This window comes from Aethalodelphis obliquidens, unplaced genomic scaffold (genome assembly GCF_003676395.1).
Source record: "Aethalodelphis obliquidens isolate GAN/ISIS:26980383/991018 unplaced genomic scaffold, ASM367639v1 scaffold51, whole genome shotgun sequence".
NCBI lineage: Eukaryota > Metazoa > Chordata > Mammalia > Artiodactyla > Delphinidae > Aethalodelphis > Aethalodelphis obliquidens.
In genome coordinates this window covers 11,986,220-12,003,569 of record NW_020837995.1, presented here as the reverse complement: position 1 = coordinate 12,003,569, position 17,350 = coordinate 11,986,220, and the positions used below count along the sequence as shown (strand labels likewise).

Sequence of the window (17,350 nt, the reverse complement as noted above, 5' to 3'; positions counted from 1 at the left end):
GGATGAGTGACTGGAGTGGAATGGAAGGCCTGTCAGTAGAGGTTACAATTAAGCTGGAATCAATGACAAGTATTCCATGCAGAGGCACTAGTGAGCACAAAGCCCCCAGAGTGAGAATGAACTTGGTGTGTTTCAGGAAAAGAAAGGAGGACAGTGTGGCTGAAGTATACAGGTAAGGGGGGGAGGGTGATAAGGTAGGAGAGAGGTAAGCAGAGTACACATCTGTAAGCCATGGTTATTTTTTAAAGTCTGGATTTTTAACAGCTGGGAAGTCAGAATTTTAAACAGGGAAGTGACATAACGTGATTTTGTTTTGAGAAGATCACTCTGACTGCTGATTGTTAGGGGAACAGGATAGAAAGCAGAGAAAAAAATGTTCAGAAGTTCTTTCTCCAAAGCTGGGGCAAGAATGGAAGAGCTTTAGGGACAGAAAGAGAAGAAGTTTGGAAAAGGTTTTGGACGTAAGAGTTGACAGACATTGCTGGTGGGCTGGATAAGGGTGGTGGTGAAGAATCCAGGATGACTCCCAGGCAGAGTGAATGGTGGGTGCCCTAGACTAACGTGGGGAACACATGAGGAAAAATGCATTGTGAAGGGTTATAGTCAACATTTTAGACGCTTTAATATGTCCTGTTAGAAATCCAAGTAGATATATCAAGTAGGTGAAGAGCAGTCTGGAGGTGAAGGAAAAGGTCAGGGATAAAGACACAAAAGTGGGAGTATCAGCACACAGATGTATTACAAGTTAGGAGTGAGGAAGAGATGATGTAGGAAGAAAAGCCAACAGGGGACTGAGGAGGAGTTATCTGAAAAAAATAGGTTGAAAATTACGGAAGTGGTGCTACCAAAGTTGAAAAGAAAGTACTTTAAGAAAGGAGTGTGTGGGCTTCCCTGGTGGCACAGTAGTTAAGAATCCACCTGCCAAGGTAGGGGACACGGGTTCGAGCTCTGGTCCAGGAAGATCCCACACGCAGCAGAGCAGCTAAGCCCATGGGCCACAACTACTGAGCCTGTGTTCTAGAGCCTGCAAGCCACAGCTACTGAGCCCGCGTGCCACAACTACTGAAGCCCGTACGCCTAGAGCCGGTGCTCCGCAGCAAGAGAAGCCACTGCAGTGAGAAGACCCGGCTCACCGCAACTAAAGAAAGCCCACGCACAGTAACAAAGACCCATGCAGCCAAAAGTTAAATTTATTTTTTTAAAAGAGTGTGGAATGAGGAGATGTGACAGAGGAGGGAGGCACTGACTACAGAAAGAGTCAATTTGGAATCTTCTGAAAGGGTAGCAGAGCAATTGGACAGTAGGTAGTAGTCTATGTAGGTTAAGGAACGATTTTCTTTTAAAGAGTGATATTACAGCATGCTTGCATGATAATGAAAGCACTGCCATTAAGTGGCCGGGGCGGGGAAGGGTGGAGAGTAATGAAGGCGAAGAAAGTTTACAAAGTCCTACAACAGGAGGAAGATGGGAATCAAAGCACAGACAAAGGAGGTGACCTTTGATAGCTGTGTGACCCCATCTGATTGTGGAAAAGTATGTGTTAAGAAAGGCATTGCTGTTCTTTAGGAGACCATTCCAAAATGCCTACTCCCCACCTCTTCTCGCCCCCTCTGCTGGCCGATCTTGGATTATACCTCCTAGAGGAAAGAGTAGTAGGAAACAGGAACTCTACCACTTCCACCCACCCTGTTCCCCTGGCTGTTACAATGGATATTATTTGATGTCAGCATCAAGTCAGCTCCCTCATCATGGATCGGTCAAATACCAAGGACGTTGCACCACTCAGGGCCTGTAAGTAAAAATAACAGCCCAATAAGAAAAGCGAAGAGTGGCAGGCACAGGCCTCCAATAGAGAGGAGGCAGCAAGGGTAAGAAAGCAAAGGGTAATGCTACAGAGTGAGAACAGCTGCTACAGCCACCTTAAGCCGCTAATGGAGGCCCTCAGCTCTCTCAGCAAACCGTGGTTTAGAAACAAAGGCAGCTGTGGCTTTGCTGGAGTGGGTGGTGCGGAGAACTTAACCGGGCAGACTACGTCAGCGCATATCTCCCCGCGGGAGTCACGAGGCTGACAGCGGGTCGGCTACACTGCGCACGCGCAGGACGCAGCGGGCTGTAGGGACCGGAAGGACCGGTGCGAGCGGGATGGCTGCTGACAAGGGGGCTGGAAGCGCTGAAGCCGTGGAGCGGGTTCTACCCGTGTTGTTGGTGCCGGTCCCCGCCGAGGCAACAGGGCGTCTGGGATCCCGGGCGCAGTTGCACAGGGAGCAGGAGGTTCTGGGGAGCTTGACGGCTGCAGGCAGCCTTCACGTGCTTCCCTTGGCGCCCGGCGGCCGGGGCGGGGGCGGCTGCCGCCTGGAAGGCCCTTTTCGGCAGTAAGTGCTGTGGCCGGGCCGGGCCTTGTGGAGGGAGTCTGCAGCCTTAGCTTGGCTGGCGCCTCTGCTCCCCTCCTACCTTGGAGGTAGCGGGAGAGGGATGACGGTGGAGGGCAACTCCTCAGAGGAGGCCCGGTTCCTTCTCGGAACATTTTCCTCTGTTTGTCGCGTCCCTGCACCCATTTCCCGTTCCGGGTGGGTGGAGACAGTATCCAGATCCTCTCCGGATGTGGAGAACCTGTAATGAATCCTAGCTTGGACGCTTTTTAAATTCATTTAACACAGGTTGATTAATCGTCACTTTGCCGTGCTCCACGCCCATTTTCTTCAGTTAAATCTGTTAAAGATGCCAGCTGAGGGGCATCATCTCTCATTTGAATCATCCTGTTACCTTTTCCTTATCTCTGATACAGATAGCTGTTTCCTTCACATTTGGGCTTCCCCTCCCCTCCACCCCCCTTCAAGGACAGAGCCTGCGTTTTCTACGCACTTACTAGTGTATTCACTCAACAAATACTTATTATGCGCTTTCTGTTCGTTACCTAGGAGCAGTGCCTAAAAGGTGTAATAAGACAGTTCTTACATGTGAGGTTGTATGGTTGGGAAGACAGAAAAGAAACAATTTCAGTCATATATTACTTTCCACATATGTAACTCTTACAGTTTACATCATTAAGTTTGAGAGTGCCTTCCGACGCTTTGGACTCTTTAATAACAAAACATTTTAGAAATGTTAACAATTTTGAGTAGCCACAGAGGAGTTCTGGAATATCCAGGTCCTATAAAAGTGCCTCACAGTAGAGATTCGTTTGTTCAATCACTGAATGTTTTAACCTGTTTTATGTTTGTCTTCTTTATTCCTGATCTCCAGTTGCTAGGAAAAGGAATCCCTCCTTACCATAAGTTAGTTGATTCAACAGTATTAAGTACGTATGAACACAGCCATATAAGGAAAGGAATGAGGCAGAGAGAGAACCTCACAGAAGATAAGCAGAACAGACATAAAATAATGGGGGCTTTTGTAAGCTATAGCATGAAATTAGTGGGGGAGGATCAAGAAGGGCTACTTTTTAGTTTTCTTAGTTGAATTGAATTCAGTTAAAATAATTCGTAGGGTAAAAATAAGGACAAGTTTATAGTGTACAGAATTTGCTTCCTCCTTTTCTCAAAGTATGTATGGTCCTTTGTATGTTGTTGAAATCACTGTACATTCTATATTATGTTCACTGAAAATTCTCTTTCCACGTGACAGTATAGTCCCATGTGCTAATGATGTTACTGGTTTCACAGTATTCAGCCTTTTAAATATATCTTAATTTGTTTAACCTTTTTCATATTTGACATCAGATTTCAGTGTGAACAGTCAGGAATTGGCTGTTTATGAAACATTCTAGGTATAAAGACAGAAATATAAAATGTCAGTGTTTTTTCCTAATAATAACATAGTAGCACCAAGTCCACTGTTTTTAGATATAAAACTTACTACTTCTCTAGAAAAAAAGCTTTTTTTAAAAGATGAAACTATCAGTATGGTAACCTTATCTCATTCCATTGCATAGTTTTCAGAATTGGGGCTCTCTTTTTTCTCTTTTAATGTAACTTAATTTTATTATTTAATTTGAAGCTGTAGCATCATTAGCCTCTTTCCATCCTTGTTAGTCATGTTGGTATGTTGACTTTACACTGCTTTAAATATTCTATAATTGCACTTAAAATTGAAAATTTAGTTCCTCAGTTGCACTACCCACATTTCAAGTGCTCAGTAGCCACATGAGGTTGTTGGCTACTGTATTGGACTTTGCAGTTGTGTAGAACACTTGCATCTCATGGAAAGTTTCGTTGGACAGAGCTATTGTATAATATGCCAGTTTAGAGTCTTCAAAGTCTATAAATGCAAATAATCGCTTTCTTTTTTTAAAGTTATTCAAAGCACTTATGTTAGCAAAACGTATTTTGTTAATTGTGAAGACCACCTCTTATAAATAATAGACATATTTGGTTGTTGAAACATATCCTTGATCATGACAGTTCCTTTAAACATACCATCAGTCCAGATTTAGGATGAAGGAAAAAAGCAGCCACCATTTCTTGCTCTTTGCCCCCTTTTCACAAATGACTCCTATATTCTTGTGTTGCCCTGAAGGGGCTGGAAGTTCTAGAGCAGTTTACATTCCCTTAGGTTGTATATAGAAGTAATGCTTTTAGGTGAACCAAAGAGTTGTTCTCTACTTCTTCTGTCCTACCTTCACCATTGTGGGTAAGTGTTATTGTGGATATAGAATATAATAAATAGTCTAAACTTTTTCCTTAGGTTTGTATGGGAGGACTCTCATAACAGTGGGACACCAACAGACAAGCCCAGACTGCTTGCTCTTAGTGAAAATAATGCACTGCTCATCTGTGAATTTAGTTTGAAAGATGGAAAATGTGATGCAACCATTTCATATAGCTATACTGAGGAGACATTGCAAAAGCTCGTTGAAGATCAAATTATCAGTAAGTATTTGCAGGTGGTCTTTTAGCATGTTTGAATTTGTGTATTACTATGTAATTTTATGTATTTCAGGAAAAGCTCTTATAGAGGTGAAGTCAGGGAGGGATATTTGTCCAGTATAGTAGGCACTAGCCACATGAGGCTATTAAGCCCTTAATGTGCTTAATATCAACTAATATGTCCTTCAAATGTCAAATGTTGATACATTCCAGATTTGAAGACTTGGTACTAAAAAAGTAAAATATCTCACTAATAGTTTTTGTGTTACATGTTGATAATGATATTTTGAATATGAGGTAAATAATATATAATAAAATTAGTTTCACCTGTTTTCTTTTTCCAGTGCAGCTACTAGAAAATTTAAAATTACATGTGTGGCTCACTTTTGTGACTGACATTATATTTCTGTTGGATAATGTGCTGATCTAGACTGGTTACAGACCTGTTTGCTATGTCCCATCCTGAGGGCTGCAGGGAGCAGAAATCAAAGCACTCAGGCTTCTATTTTTAAGGCAGTTGCATTCTCGCTACCCTAATTATAAGGTTCCTTCTTTTCCTTTTAAAAAAAAGAGTCTGTGATTGTTCTTATTTGGTCTCATGGGTAAGTAGGCTTTTTTGATCATCTTCTGGTGTGTTGTCACACTCTGGCTGTAAACAGAAGGCACAGAGACATTGTAGGCCATCTTTATTCAGTTCCTTACTTACCTTCCACTTGCTTAGGTGAGTTTGACCAATAATTGTCTAGAGTTGGACTAAGTTAAATGCTGATTCTTTTTTGTTTTACCTGTTTGTGTTAACAGAATCAAATTTACCAGTTGTAAAATTGTAACCAGTGAGTTTGACGTAATATCCTTTTGTTTTATAGGTATTTCCTTACTATCTTTGAGAATTCTGTCATTTCACAGTAACACATCATTATTGTTCATCAATGAATATATCATCCTGCACATTATATTTCCTGAAAGAGATGCTGAGATTAGGGTACTCAGCTGTTTCACATTATCCTTACCTGCACAGGCAGTGGACAGGATTATTGACACACAGCTCTGCAGAGGAATTCTTTTTGTTTTGAGTCGTTTAGGCTGGATCTGTATCCTTGTTGGTAAAGATGTTGATGTGTGGGGGAGGAGAATACCTGGAAAAATGAGCCTTTTTATAGGCTTTTAGTTTTAGGGACTGGGCTGTAGGTAGAAAGATTCATTTTTCAGTAAAACTTCCAGGGAAAAAGATCTTCATGAACTTAAAATACTCAAACTACATTGCTTTATATTCCATTCAAATATTTTTCAGTTTATAAATCATAATCATCTTGTCCAACTTATTTATGTTGTTTTAAAATTGTATATGTTCTGCATTACCCATTTATTTAAAATATACTTATTAAATATCTACTTTGTGCTTGTTCCAGGAGAGATTTAGATGACTGCTTATGATATGATACACACATTTTCATGTGTGAATATAACCTATCTCTTATCGTCTCTGATGATGATTCCATCATATTAGGGAATCAGATGGTTTGCATAACTGTTTGAAATTTGTTTTTGGAAAACTATCACAGATTTTCTGTCTTCAGCAGATTCATAGGTCACCAGCAAAATTATTTTGAAGATTATTTGAAGAACGACCCGTTATGTGTTTTTGGAACTTTCATTTCTGCATTAAAGAAGTAATTTTTCTATTTTACATGTATCATAGCCTGTGTTAAAATTTATTTTGTAAAAAATGTTATAGAATATTGGATTAACTTCATTTTTGCTGCCAGGTTACAGAACTGAGCTGTCCGACGTGGTAGGCAGTAGGCGTATGTGGCTGTTGAACACTTGAAATTTTTTGGCTAGTGTGACTGAGGAACTGAATTCATAATTGTATTTAATTACTTTAGATTTAAAGTCTGATACTTGATTGAGTTATTGGAGAACTCTTGAGTATGTTTGGAACAACTCTGGCTGTTCCAAGTTCTTAAATGTAAATTTTTGAAGTCTAAATACAGACCAGATATTTCCAGTGAAAATTTAATTGTCCAAATTGAGATGTGTTGTAAGTATAAAATAACTAGGGTTGAACACTTATGTGAAAAAGATGTAAAATATCTCAATTTTTTAATATTGATTACATATAGAGATGATATTTTGGATATACTAGGTTAAATGAAACGTTCTTAAAATTAGGTTCACTGGTTTCTTTTTACTTTTTTAATAAGGCTGCTAGAAAATTTACAGTGACAAATGTGCCTCGCGTTGTTTCTTTTGGACAGCACTGTTGTAGAACACTAGTGGAAAATATTATTGTTGTCTCAGGGCCTGGCACAGAGTGGAGATTCAGCAAGTATTGTTGAGTGAACTCTCTATCAGGTTGTTTATTGGTTCCCCAACTTCATAGTCACCTGGTTAATATGATGGGATTTTTAGTGTCCGTCTTCCTTCTATTATTATTCCTACAAGGTTGGAGCAGTGAAGTCTATAACTCTTATTTCGTCCTGTGTTTTAAATGATTAGGCATACTTAAGACTGACGTTTTCTTTAACTCTAACTCGAAGACATTTTTGACACTGTGGATGGTAGACATGTAGCTCATGTGGATTTGGCACTTCCTCAAGAAGATATGTATAATGAGCAGCAACAAGAGCCGGCCAAGAGTTCTTCCTTTACTTCATTGAAAGTGTCTCAAGACCTAGATGTTGTAGTGATTGTCAGCTCCTCCAACACTGCAATTGCTCTTAACTTAAATTTGTATTTCAGGTATGTAGATTACTTCCTTCTCTGATTTCAGGTAAATAATTAGAGCCATAAGAGGTTAAAAATGTACTTGTTAGCTTCTTTTTATTCTTTTAACCAGTTTTTTTTCCCTCTATTTGCTTGATCACGTTCTAGCTACTACCTAGTGAGCTTGTTACTATATAAAAGTATGTACAAGTGACCACTGGCTACCTTTTTATTTCTGGATACATATCCAAGTTTGATTTTGATTTATGTTTATTATTATTATATATGGCTTATATCATCATAAATGAAAAGTAACCAAGCACAATTTTAAAAGCCCTTAGCTATTATACGTTATCTACTCACTTCTTCTCAATACTAGAGTAGAAGAAAAATGGGATTTATCCTGTGTTAGAATTGTGTCTTACGTGGGTTAGGGTCCTGGCTGCCTAGGGGATCACTTTTCACTTAAGGACTTTGACAAGATGTATTAACTGTGCTTTCTCCATTTTAGGATTTCCTCAGGTATTTCCTTTTGAGGACCCACACACTTCCTAAATATATTAGTGAAAATTGAGTATTTCTTTGTGTAGCTTTTTGATTTAGAAATTCTAATTGCTTCTGATTTTATAATGTTTGAAAGGAATATGTGTGTATGTGAATGTGCATACACACACACACACACAGCACCCTGTTTATTGAAGCTTGCAAGTAGGGTAATCCACATTTATGACTTTCAGTATTAAGGGACATTTCAAACCATTAGGATTTTTGGTCCTAACTTAATATGAATGAAATAAATATATCCTTGAATAATTGGGAATGCACTTTGATGGGTTTATTGCTCATTGTCTGGATTACAAAAAAGGGTTAATTTCATCTTCACATATCAGCCAGAACTTCTTACTACTGTGAGTTTTTCATTTGTTTTCAATGGCCTTTTAATACTTTTTTTTTTTAATCTTTGAGCAGGGATGATTATCACATTTTCAGACTGTGTGCTTGTGTATCAGTAAGCCATTTTCACTGACTAAAATATATCCTGTATGTGTAGAGTTACCTTCTAATCAACTTCCTTGGAAAATAATTTGATAGGTGAGGGGGAAGGAACGCCCACTCAGCTACTCTGATCCTTGAGTGTAGGGTTCTGTTCCTCCAGATGTTTTGGCAACACCCCAAGAGAAGAGCACTGAAGTGGGCACCAGGCACATCCCTTTGAACAAATTTCATTGAACTCAGCCACTGTAACATCAGCCAGTGAAGAGCTGCTGTTCTGTTCCCTATAGTCAATTTAGGGATCTGTCCTGTCCAACTAAATGAGTGATCGCTATTTGTTAATTATTTACATGAGTGCTCTTTAATTAGTATAATTTCTTGAGGAAGTTGACTGCATGTTTATTTTCTAAGTGTACTCTGAAATCTAACAGTGTTTTTTACCATTCCTGCCTCCTGACCCTAGTTGTTCTTTCCTGCCATACAAAAAGTCAGCCACCCCTTTTCATTTTATCAAGTCCTATTCATGCTTTGAGATCCACTTCTTTAATGAAGTCATTCCTTACTAAAATCCCTTCCACTTGTACATTTCTACTCATTTAATAATTTTTCTCTCCTTTGGACTTCTGTAGCACTTTTGCTTTGAACTACAGTTTAGCACTTAATTGTGTATAGTCTTGTATTATTTCTCTAATTTTTTGTGTTTCCTACAGAGTTTGTAAGCTCCATGTAAGCTCCTCATGGTTTGTTCATTCAATTCACTGTCAATGACTTTTCCTTCCAGTTTACCTTAGCTGTCCATTCCCATAGTCATACCCTGGGCTTTGTCATTATATGAAACAGCTCCTCCCGCAAATCACTCTTCTACACATCCCACTCTGAGCACGACTTGCCAGACTGTACAGCTTGCTTACTCAAGTACCCCCACTTCTCTCATCTGACCTCACTGGAATTTCTAATATGCTGACTTCCCAAGTGAAGACAGGAGCCCCCTCTGTCTTCACTGCCCTCCCTTTACAGCATAGATTCTGTGACCTGTCATTTCAGTCACTTTCTTGAATGAGCCACAGTGGTAGCACTTGATCTGACAAATCTTTTTTTTTTATTCTCTCTTCTCGTTCCCTGCACTCAAGCAACTGAGCACTTGTGAGAAAACCACAGAGGAAAATTGATACCACTGTAAGTTCACATTCACTGTCTTCTGTGGTCTCTCATGTTGCCTGGAAATTTTACAATGACTTTTCATGAGTCCATTCTTTTTTTTTTTTTTTTGCGGTACGCGGGCCTCTCACCGTTGTGGCCTCTCCCGTTGCGGAGCGCAGGCTCCGGACGCGCAGGCTCAGCGGCCATGGCTCACGGGCCCAGCCGCTTCGCGGCATGTGGGATCTTCCCGGACCGGGGCACGAACCCGTGTCCCCTGCATCGGCAGGCGGACTCTCAACCATTGCGCCACCAGGGAAGCCCATGAGTCCATTCTTTACAACGTTTTAAACCTCCATTTCCTCAAACCTTTATTCATCTCTTTACCCCCAACTGTTCTTGGATGACTTTACCTCCAACTTTATAAAGGAAGTAGAACCCATCTAATGGGAGCTCCTTCAGTTTCTCACATTAAATTGCAAACCCACTTTCCTGCACTCGTCTTCTCCATCTTCTGTCCTGTTACAATGGAGAGATTCCCTCCTCCTATGAAGGCCAATCCTTCTGTGTGTACTCTGGACCCCATTCTTTCCCTCCTTCTCAGGGACCGTTTTCTGTTTCCTCTCTTTTCTAGATCTCTAGCCTCTTTTAAGTATTAGATCCACATCCAGCTAATCACAGTCCTAGCCATTCTAGCTCCTGAGTGTGTCTTGAATCTGCCCACTTGTCTTAACTCCTCTGTCATCACTGTGATCTATTCTATCATCGCTTACCTGAACTAGCTTACCAGCCTCGTAATTGGTCTCCCCATATCTGTTCTTCCCCCCTCAAATCCATCATCTATGGAGTAGCCAGAGTGGTGGTGTTACAATGCATGTCTTATCAGAATATAGCCAGGTATGAACATCTGGGGCAGGGTATGTCTTTTGTTGGTGCGAGAACTACCCTCTCCATGGATCATGTTTTCTCACTGTCACCCTGCCTTCTCTAACATCATCTCCTTGACAAATGTATATCAAGCTGTTACCTTCAAATTGTTGAAAGGGTTAATAATTTAAGTGTTCAGGGGGTTTACATGCATCCCATTCTCCCCACAGCTACTCTTCTGTGTCTGATCATATGGCTTCTCTGCATAAAACCCTTATTTAGCTTCTTCCCGCGCCCCCCTCACCCCAAGATAGAAGCTAAGAATCCTTAGTAGCCCATAAAACCTGACCGCATCTGGCTCTTGCCAGGCTCTCCAGCCTCATCTCACACCACCTTGCTTCTCATTCACTATGCTTTTACCACCATAGCCTTCTTTGTGCTTCTGCAACGTGACAGCCCTCTTTCCACATACACTCTCCATCCACACCTGCACTCATACTTTGCTTTCCTAACTTTTATGTATTCCCAGGGTCTCAGCCCAAGTCTTAATTTGTGGTGATGGTATGGTGAGTGATTAAAAACCTGGGCTTATGGTCACATTCACCTGGTTCACATTAAGCTCCACTGTTTGAGCCTTACTTTCTGTATCTACAAAACTGGCTTCTATTTACCTCATAGGGTTGTTGAGAGGCTCGAATACCTTAGTTTAGGTAAAGTTTTTAGCACAACATCTACAATGTAGCAGATAATCCATGCTTTTATCTCTACATAAAGCTAACTTCCCTTAAGGGTCAAATTTTTTTTAATTGACATAAACATTATATTAGTTTCATTTATACAACATATATGTGTGTATATTGTGAAATGATCACAATCAATCTAGTTGACATCTACACACATAGTTACAGGTGGGTCAAATTTTTAAGGTTGACTTTATCAATCTGCCTTAAGCAATGGAGGTAAGGAGTCTGGGTCAGGGAAACTTATTGTCTATACTCTTTCTACTCTGTAACACCTCCATCCCATACCCCCTTCCATTTAAAAAAATACATATATTTATTTTATTTTTGGCTGCGTTTGGGTCTTAGTTGCAGCGTGCAGGCTTCTCTCTAGTTGTGGTGCACAGGCTCCAGCACACGTAGGCTCTGTAGTTGTGGCGCTCAGGCTCCAGAGCGCATGGGCTCTGTAGTTGCAGCATGCAGGCTCTCTAGTTGTGGCGTGCGGGCTTAGTTGCCCCGCAGTATGTGGGATCATAGTTCCCTGACCAGGGATCAAACCCGCGTCCCCTGCATTGGAAGGTGGATTCTTAACCACTGGACCACCAGGGAAGTTCCCACCCCCACCCCCACCGCCCTTCCATTTTTAACAGGAGCAAGGATAACAGATTTTGTTTGATCATCATTTTTTTTTACCATGACTATTGTTTTTAAAACATAGGCAATACCCAGGACACCTACTATGTGAAAGAACACTAGAAGACATTCCTATTGAAGGCCCTAAGGGGATAGATGAAGATGATCCTGTTAATTCTGACTACAACATGAAACTGATGAAGTTTTCCTTCCAAGTTGATCGGTACAGAAACCTCCTTTTTGGATTTACTTTATTATTTCCATTTTTTGTCATGCTGACACTGTACCTTTTCACTAAAAGTCTTTACAGAGGTAGACACTTTTATTTTCCTAATTGCATCTTTGCTTGATTTACTGCTTTACTTTGTGCCTTTCACTGTCACAGATGTAAGTTCTGCCCTATCTTCCAGGTCTTGGAAAGCCCAGCTGTCATCACTGAATGAAACAATAAAGAACTCCAAGCTGGAAGGTACCTGTTGTGCTCCGTGGTTCCAGGATATTTTGCATTTGGAGCCCCCTGAATCTGGTAACCACAGTACCAGTGTGCCAAACTGGGCCTTCACTCCACAGGATGTAATGTGCAGCCAGTATAGTTTTCCACAGAAAGGTCCTGCCAAGACCAGTGATTCGGGAAGATCATGGAAAAGAATACACATCAGTGAACAGGAGGAACCCCTTGAGCTTACATGTATGTCTGTGACAGGCTTCACTGCGCTGTTTACTTGGGCAGTTGAAAGGACGGGCTGTACCATTGTCCTGTGGGATTTGGAGACCCAGAGCATGCAGCGTTTTTCGCTGGGCAAGAAGTGTATTCCTGTAGACAGTGGTGGAGACCAGCAACTGTGCCTTGTTTTGACAGGTGAGAATGTCTTATATCAGGTTGAAATCCATGCTGAGAGGTGCTCTCTTATCTATTTTACTTCTGCTGCCCGGGTGGTGGTGGTGCCTACTCCTCTAAGCCTAAGCTTTGATGGAGAAAATTTGGTGTTACTCTCAGTAATGTTGTCTCATGTGTTTGATTTTTTTTTTTTTTGCGGTACGCGAGCCTCTCACTGTTGTGGCCTTTCCCGTTGCGGAGCACAGGCTCCAGACGCGCAGGCTCAGTGGCCATGGCTCACGGGCCCAGCCACTCCGCAGCATGTGGGATCTTCCCAGACCGGGGCATGAACCCGTGTCCCCTGCATTGGCAGACGGACTCTCAACCACTGCACCACCAGAGAAGCCCATGTGTTTGATTTTTAATTAAGGTTATTTCTGCTCAGCTAAATGCTAGGACTGAGTCAGGAAGAGTTTAAGAGTAAGAAAGGTTGGTTTTAACCCAGCGAGTCATTTATGAGACTTCAGTCTGTACAGGCAAAGGATGCAAGCTGTTTGCTCGTGGGCCATGCATGAACTCAGATTCATTTTGTTTGGCCTACACTACGTAGGCTTTTTTTTTTTTTTTGGCGGTACGTGGGCCTCTCACTGTTGTGGCCTCTCCTGTTGCGGAGCACAGGCTCCGGACGCGCAGGCTCAGCAGCCATGGCTCACGGGCCCAGCCGCTCCGTGGCACGTGGGATCTTCCCGGACCAGGGCACGAACCCGCGTCCCCTGCATCAGCAGGCAGACTCTCAACCACTGCGCCACCAGGGAAGCCCTACCTAGGCTTTTTAAAAAAGATTCTATTTATTATAAACATGTAAAATTAGAGGGTTTCACACGAAATCTGGAATTTCAGTTGTTACTGAAAAATTAAAAGCTCTGCCACACTGCCCCTCATCCCTCATAGTAATTTATGGATTGGAGCCAAATTTCAGTGCTCTTAGATGGGTTAGTTTCTTTCAGGTTAGGTTTTCTTGCACTTCTTCTCCCCACCTGTTTGGTCCCATAGGCATTTGGGTTTGGTGTGTCAGATATACATTGATTCAGCATTTATGCCATAACCTCCTATAAAACTACTGAGTGTTCTCATTGAACTAACCATGTGTTTCTTCTTCAGCATCTCAATTTTGGTAATCATGTATTTCTTTGTGTCAAGAGCATGCTATTGTTTTATTTTAGTAAACCAGAAATGTGACATCTCGGTAAATAGTTAAAGGTTCCAGGTATTGATTGTGTAATATAGTACTATGTAGAAAAGAGAGATTCAATGTTATTTCATAGGATGCATTGTTCTTATGAGCATTTGTCTTGCAGTTACTGTTTTAAAAAATAACATTCTTTGAAAAATTATGATGAATTTATTACTTAAGGGCATTAGTTACTAGTACCCAATAAATCTGTTTGTAATTACAGTGCTGAAGTATTGAGTAATTAGAAATTCCTGTCATAATCCTGAAACCTAACTCCTAATAATTTATTAAAGCTAACTTTTTTTTCTTATAGAAGATGGACTCTCTCTGATTTTGTTTGGTTTGACTCAAGAGGAATTTTTAAATAGACTAATGATCCATGGAAGTGCCAGCACTGTGGACTCTCTTTGCCATCTCAATGGTTGGGGGAGGTGCTCCATCCCCATACATGCGCTAGAGGTAACAGAATTAAATGTCTGTAGAACTTTGCTTGGTTATTTTCTGTCATCTACCCTTACTTGACTAACAATTTCGGAGATTCATTTAACCTAGCGGCAAAGGATCTGTAGCCTCTACCTATCCATTTGCTTAGTTTTGGCTGTTTTGTTACCCTAATTTTGCTTAGCAGTTTACCCTTTTTGGCTTTAAAAGATAAAAGATTATAATAAACACTATTTAAGAAAAAAAAGCTACAAGAGTTGGAGCCAACAATAAGCTGATGAGAATAAATGAAGTGGAAACAAGCTATGGAAAGCTCGAGCAGGAGTGATCTCTTATTCCTACTCTATAGCCCCTAATCCTCTAATCCAGCTGTGGTAGTGACATAACCTGAATTTATGTAGCATTTTATAGTTCACAAACAGTCTTTTTTATGCATTCTCTAAATTGTGCTAAAATAACCACATGGGACGGGTTGGGTAGTTTTTATTCATTTCATTTTACAGATGAAAAACGTAAGGCTCAGAAGGGTTGAGTGAGTGGCCCATAGCCATACTAATGAGGCAGGGTCTAGAATCAAAATCAGGGCACCTTCTACTGTACCACACAGCCCAGCAAGGTCGAAAACTGAAAGTTAATAATGTTATGTACCAGACTGTTTTTTTAGTGGCAGCTTTATTGAGATATAATTTACATACCATAAAATTCACCTATCTAATGTACAATTCAGTGGGTTTTAGTATATTCAGAGTTATACAAATCCATAACATTTTCATCACCCCAAAGAGAAACAGCATACCCATTGGCAATCACTCCCAATTCCTCACAAACCCTAATTTCCAAACAGTTAATCTTGTTTCTGTCTCTGGATTTGCCTATTCTGACAATTTCATATAAATGGAATTATAAAAAATGTGGCCTTTCATGACTGGCTTCTTTCAGTTGGCATGTTTTCAAGGCTCATCCATGTAGCATGTGTCAGTACTTCATTCATTTTTATGGCTGAATAACATTCCATTATGTGGATAAAGCAGATGTTTTTTATCCATTCATCAGTCGATGGACACTTAGGTGGTTTTTCCTTTTTGGCTGTTAGGAATTATCCTGCTATGAAAGGTGGTGTACTAGTTTTTGTGTCGTCATGTGTGTTTATTTCTCTTGGGTATACACCTGGCAGTGGAATTATGAAGTCATTTAACTTTCTGAAGAACCACCAAACTGTTTTCACAGTTTCACAGTGGTTACACTATTTTACATTCCCACCAGCAATGTATGGGAGTTCCTGTAGCTCTCCATTCTCACCAAAACTTGTTATTGTCCAATTTTTTATTATCATAGCCATCCTACTAGCTCTGAAGTCAAAGTGAAGTGGTATCTCATTGTGGTTTTGACTTGCATTTCCTAATGACTAATGTGTTGAACATGTTTTCAAATGTTTATTGGCCATGTGTGTATCTCTTTGGAGAAATGTCTAGTTAAATCCTTTGTTCATTTTGTAATTGAGTTATTTGTTTTTATTTTTGAATTCTGAGAGTTCTTTCTATATTCTAGACCTTTATGAGATATATGATTTGTAAATATTTTCTCCTGTTCTGTGTATGGGTTGTCTTTGCACCTTCTTGATGGTGTCCTTTGAAACACAAAAGTTTTTAATTTTGATGAAGTTAGTTTACCTCTTTTTTTGTTTTTGGGGGGGTTTTTTTTTTTTTTTGGTCACTTGGGCTTTTGGTGTCATATCTAAGAAATGAGTGCCTATTCTGAGGTCATGAAGATTTACTCTTATAACAGTTTTATAGTTTTAGCTCTTACGTTTAGGTCTTTGATGCATTTTGATTAATTTTTATGTATGGTCAGTGGAAGGGACCCAATCTCACTCTTTTGCATATGGATATTCAATAGTCCAGCACCATTTGTTGAAAAACTTACCTTTATATACTACAAAATATTTATTGTAGAAAATTTGAGAATAGGAGAAAAAAGAAAATTAGTCTCTTACAAATCTATTATTCGGAAGGAATAGTGTTTACTCTTAGGTTATTTCCTATAGTTATTTTTCCTAAATATTAATGTTAATAGTCAGATGCTAGCTCATTAATTTTCTTATCTATAGATAAATATTGTTTATTATTTCCATTTTATGGGTGAGGGAACACAGAGAGGTTGTGAATTCTAATACAGATATACTTGGACACTAAGCAGTAGCACCAGGGTTTGAACCCAGGCAGTGTGACTGTAAAGCCTCTGTCTTTATACATAGTGTGTCCGTGTAGTGAGTTTAATTAGGATGATGTGGTATTACAGCATTGTTTTGGCCTTAGTCTCCCCCCACATACAAACGAGTGAATTTGTTGAGACTCAGGTATAGCCTAGTAAGTACTCAGTTTCATAAATGTTCCATGTGTGTGAAAATTGAATGTGCACTTTCCAGTTGTCACAATGGTACTTCAGTCAGAAGTAGTTAGAATTTTCATACTTTCCTCAGTTTCTCTTAACCTCTCTTAACTCATGTCTTTGGATAATTCCTTTATATCACTCTTTCAGCTCATTACTTCTCTTTTCAGCTATATCTAATCTGGTATTAAATACATCCACTGAGTATCTGGTTTCAATTTTTATTTTTTTAATTTCTAGAATTACTATTTGGTCATTATTTTTAAATGTGTTATTTTGAAATTTTTCAAATTTATAGAAAAATTATAAAAATAATAAAATGAGCATCCATTTACCTCTCCCATTTACCGACTGTTAACATTTTGCCACATTTGTTTTAACTGTATGTGTACTTCTTATTTTTGCTGAACTATTTGAAAGTTGCAAACTTTGTAACTTTTCATTCTAAATACTTTAACATATATCTCCTAAGAGCAATAATATTCTTATTTAACCATACATAGTATAGTTTTTCCTTTCACTACCTAGTGCAAAGGTGTGGTTTGTTTAT

General features: G+C 39.9%; 1 protein-coding gene across 5 annotated transcripts in view; it reads left to right on the top strand.

The window, feature by feature from the left end:
- Positions 1–1,519: 1,519 nt before the first annotated feature.
- Positions 1,520–17,350, top strand: part of SPG11 (SPG11 vesicle trafficking associated, spatacsin) — a 77,009-nt gene continuing 61,178 nt past the window's right edge. The window contains exons 1-7 of one of the 5 annotated variants that reach the window (XM_027084158.1): positions 1,520–1,791; positions 4,684–4,868; positions 5,732–5,956; positions 7,406–7,607; positions 12,006–12,143; positions 12,331–12,779; positions 14,285–14,430. In XM_027084158.1, coding sequence (XP_026939959.1) covers positions 1,721–1,791; positions 4,684–4,868; positions 5,732–5,956; positions 7,406–7,607; positions 12,006–12,143; positions 12,331–12,779; positions 14,285–14,430 — 1,416 coding nt within the window. In that variant the 5' untranslated portion in view covers positions 1,520–1,720. Of the gene's footprint in view, positions 1,792–2,120; positions 2,373–4,683; positions 4,869–5,731; positions 5,957–6,464; positions 6,536–7,364; positions 7,608–7,958; positions 8,664–12,005; positions 12,144–12,330; positions 12,780–14,284; positions 14,431–17,350 lie in introns of those variants that run through there. The other 4 variants (XM_027084155.1, XM_027084156.1, XM_027084159.1 and 1 more) reach the window with 4 other exon arrangements.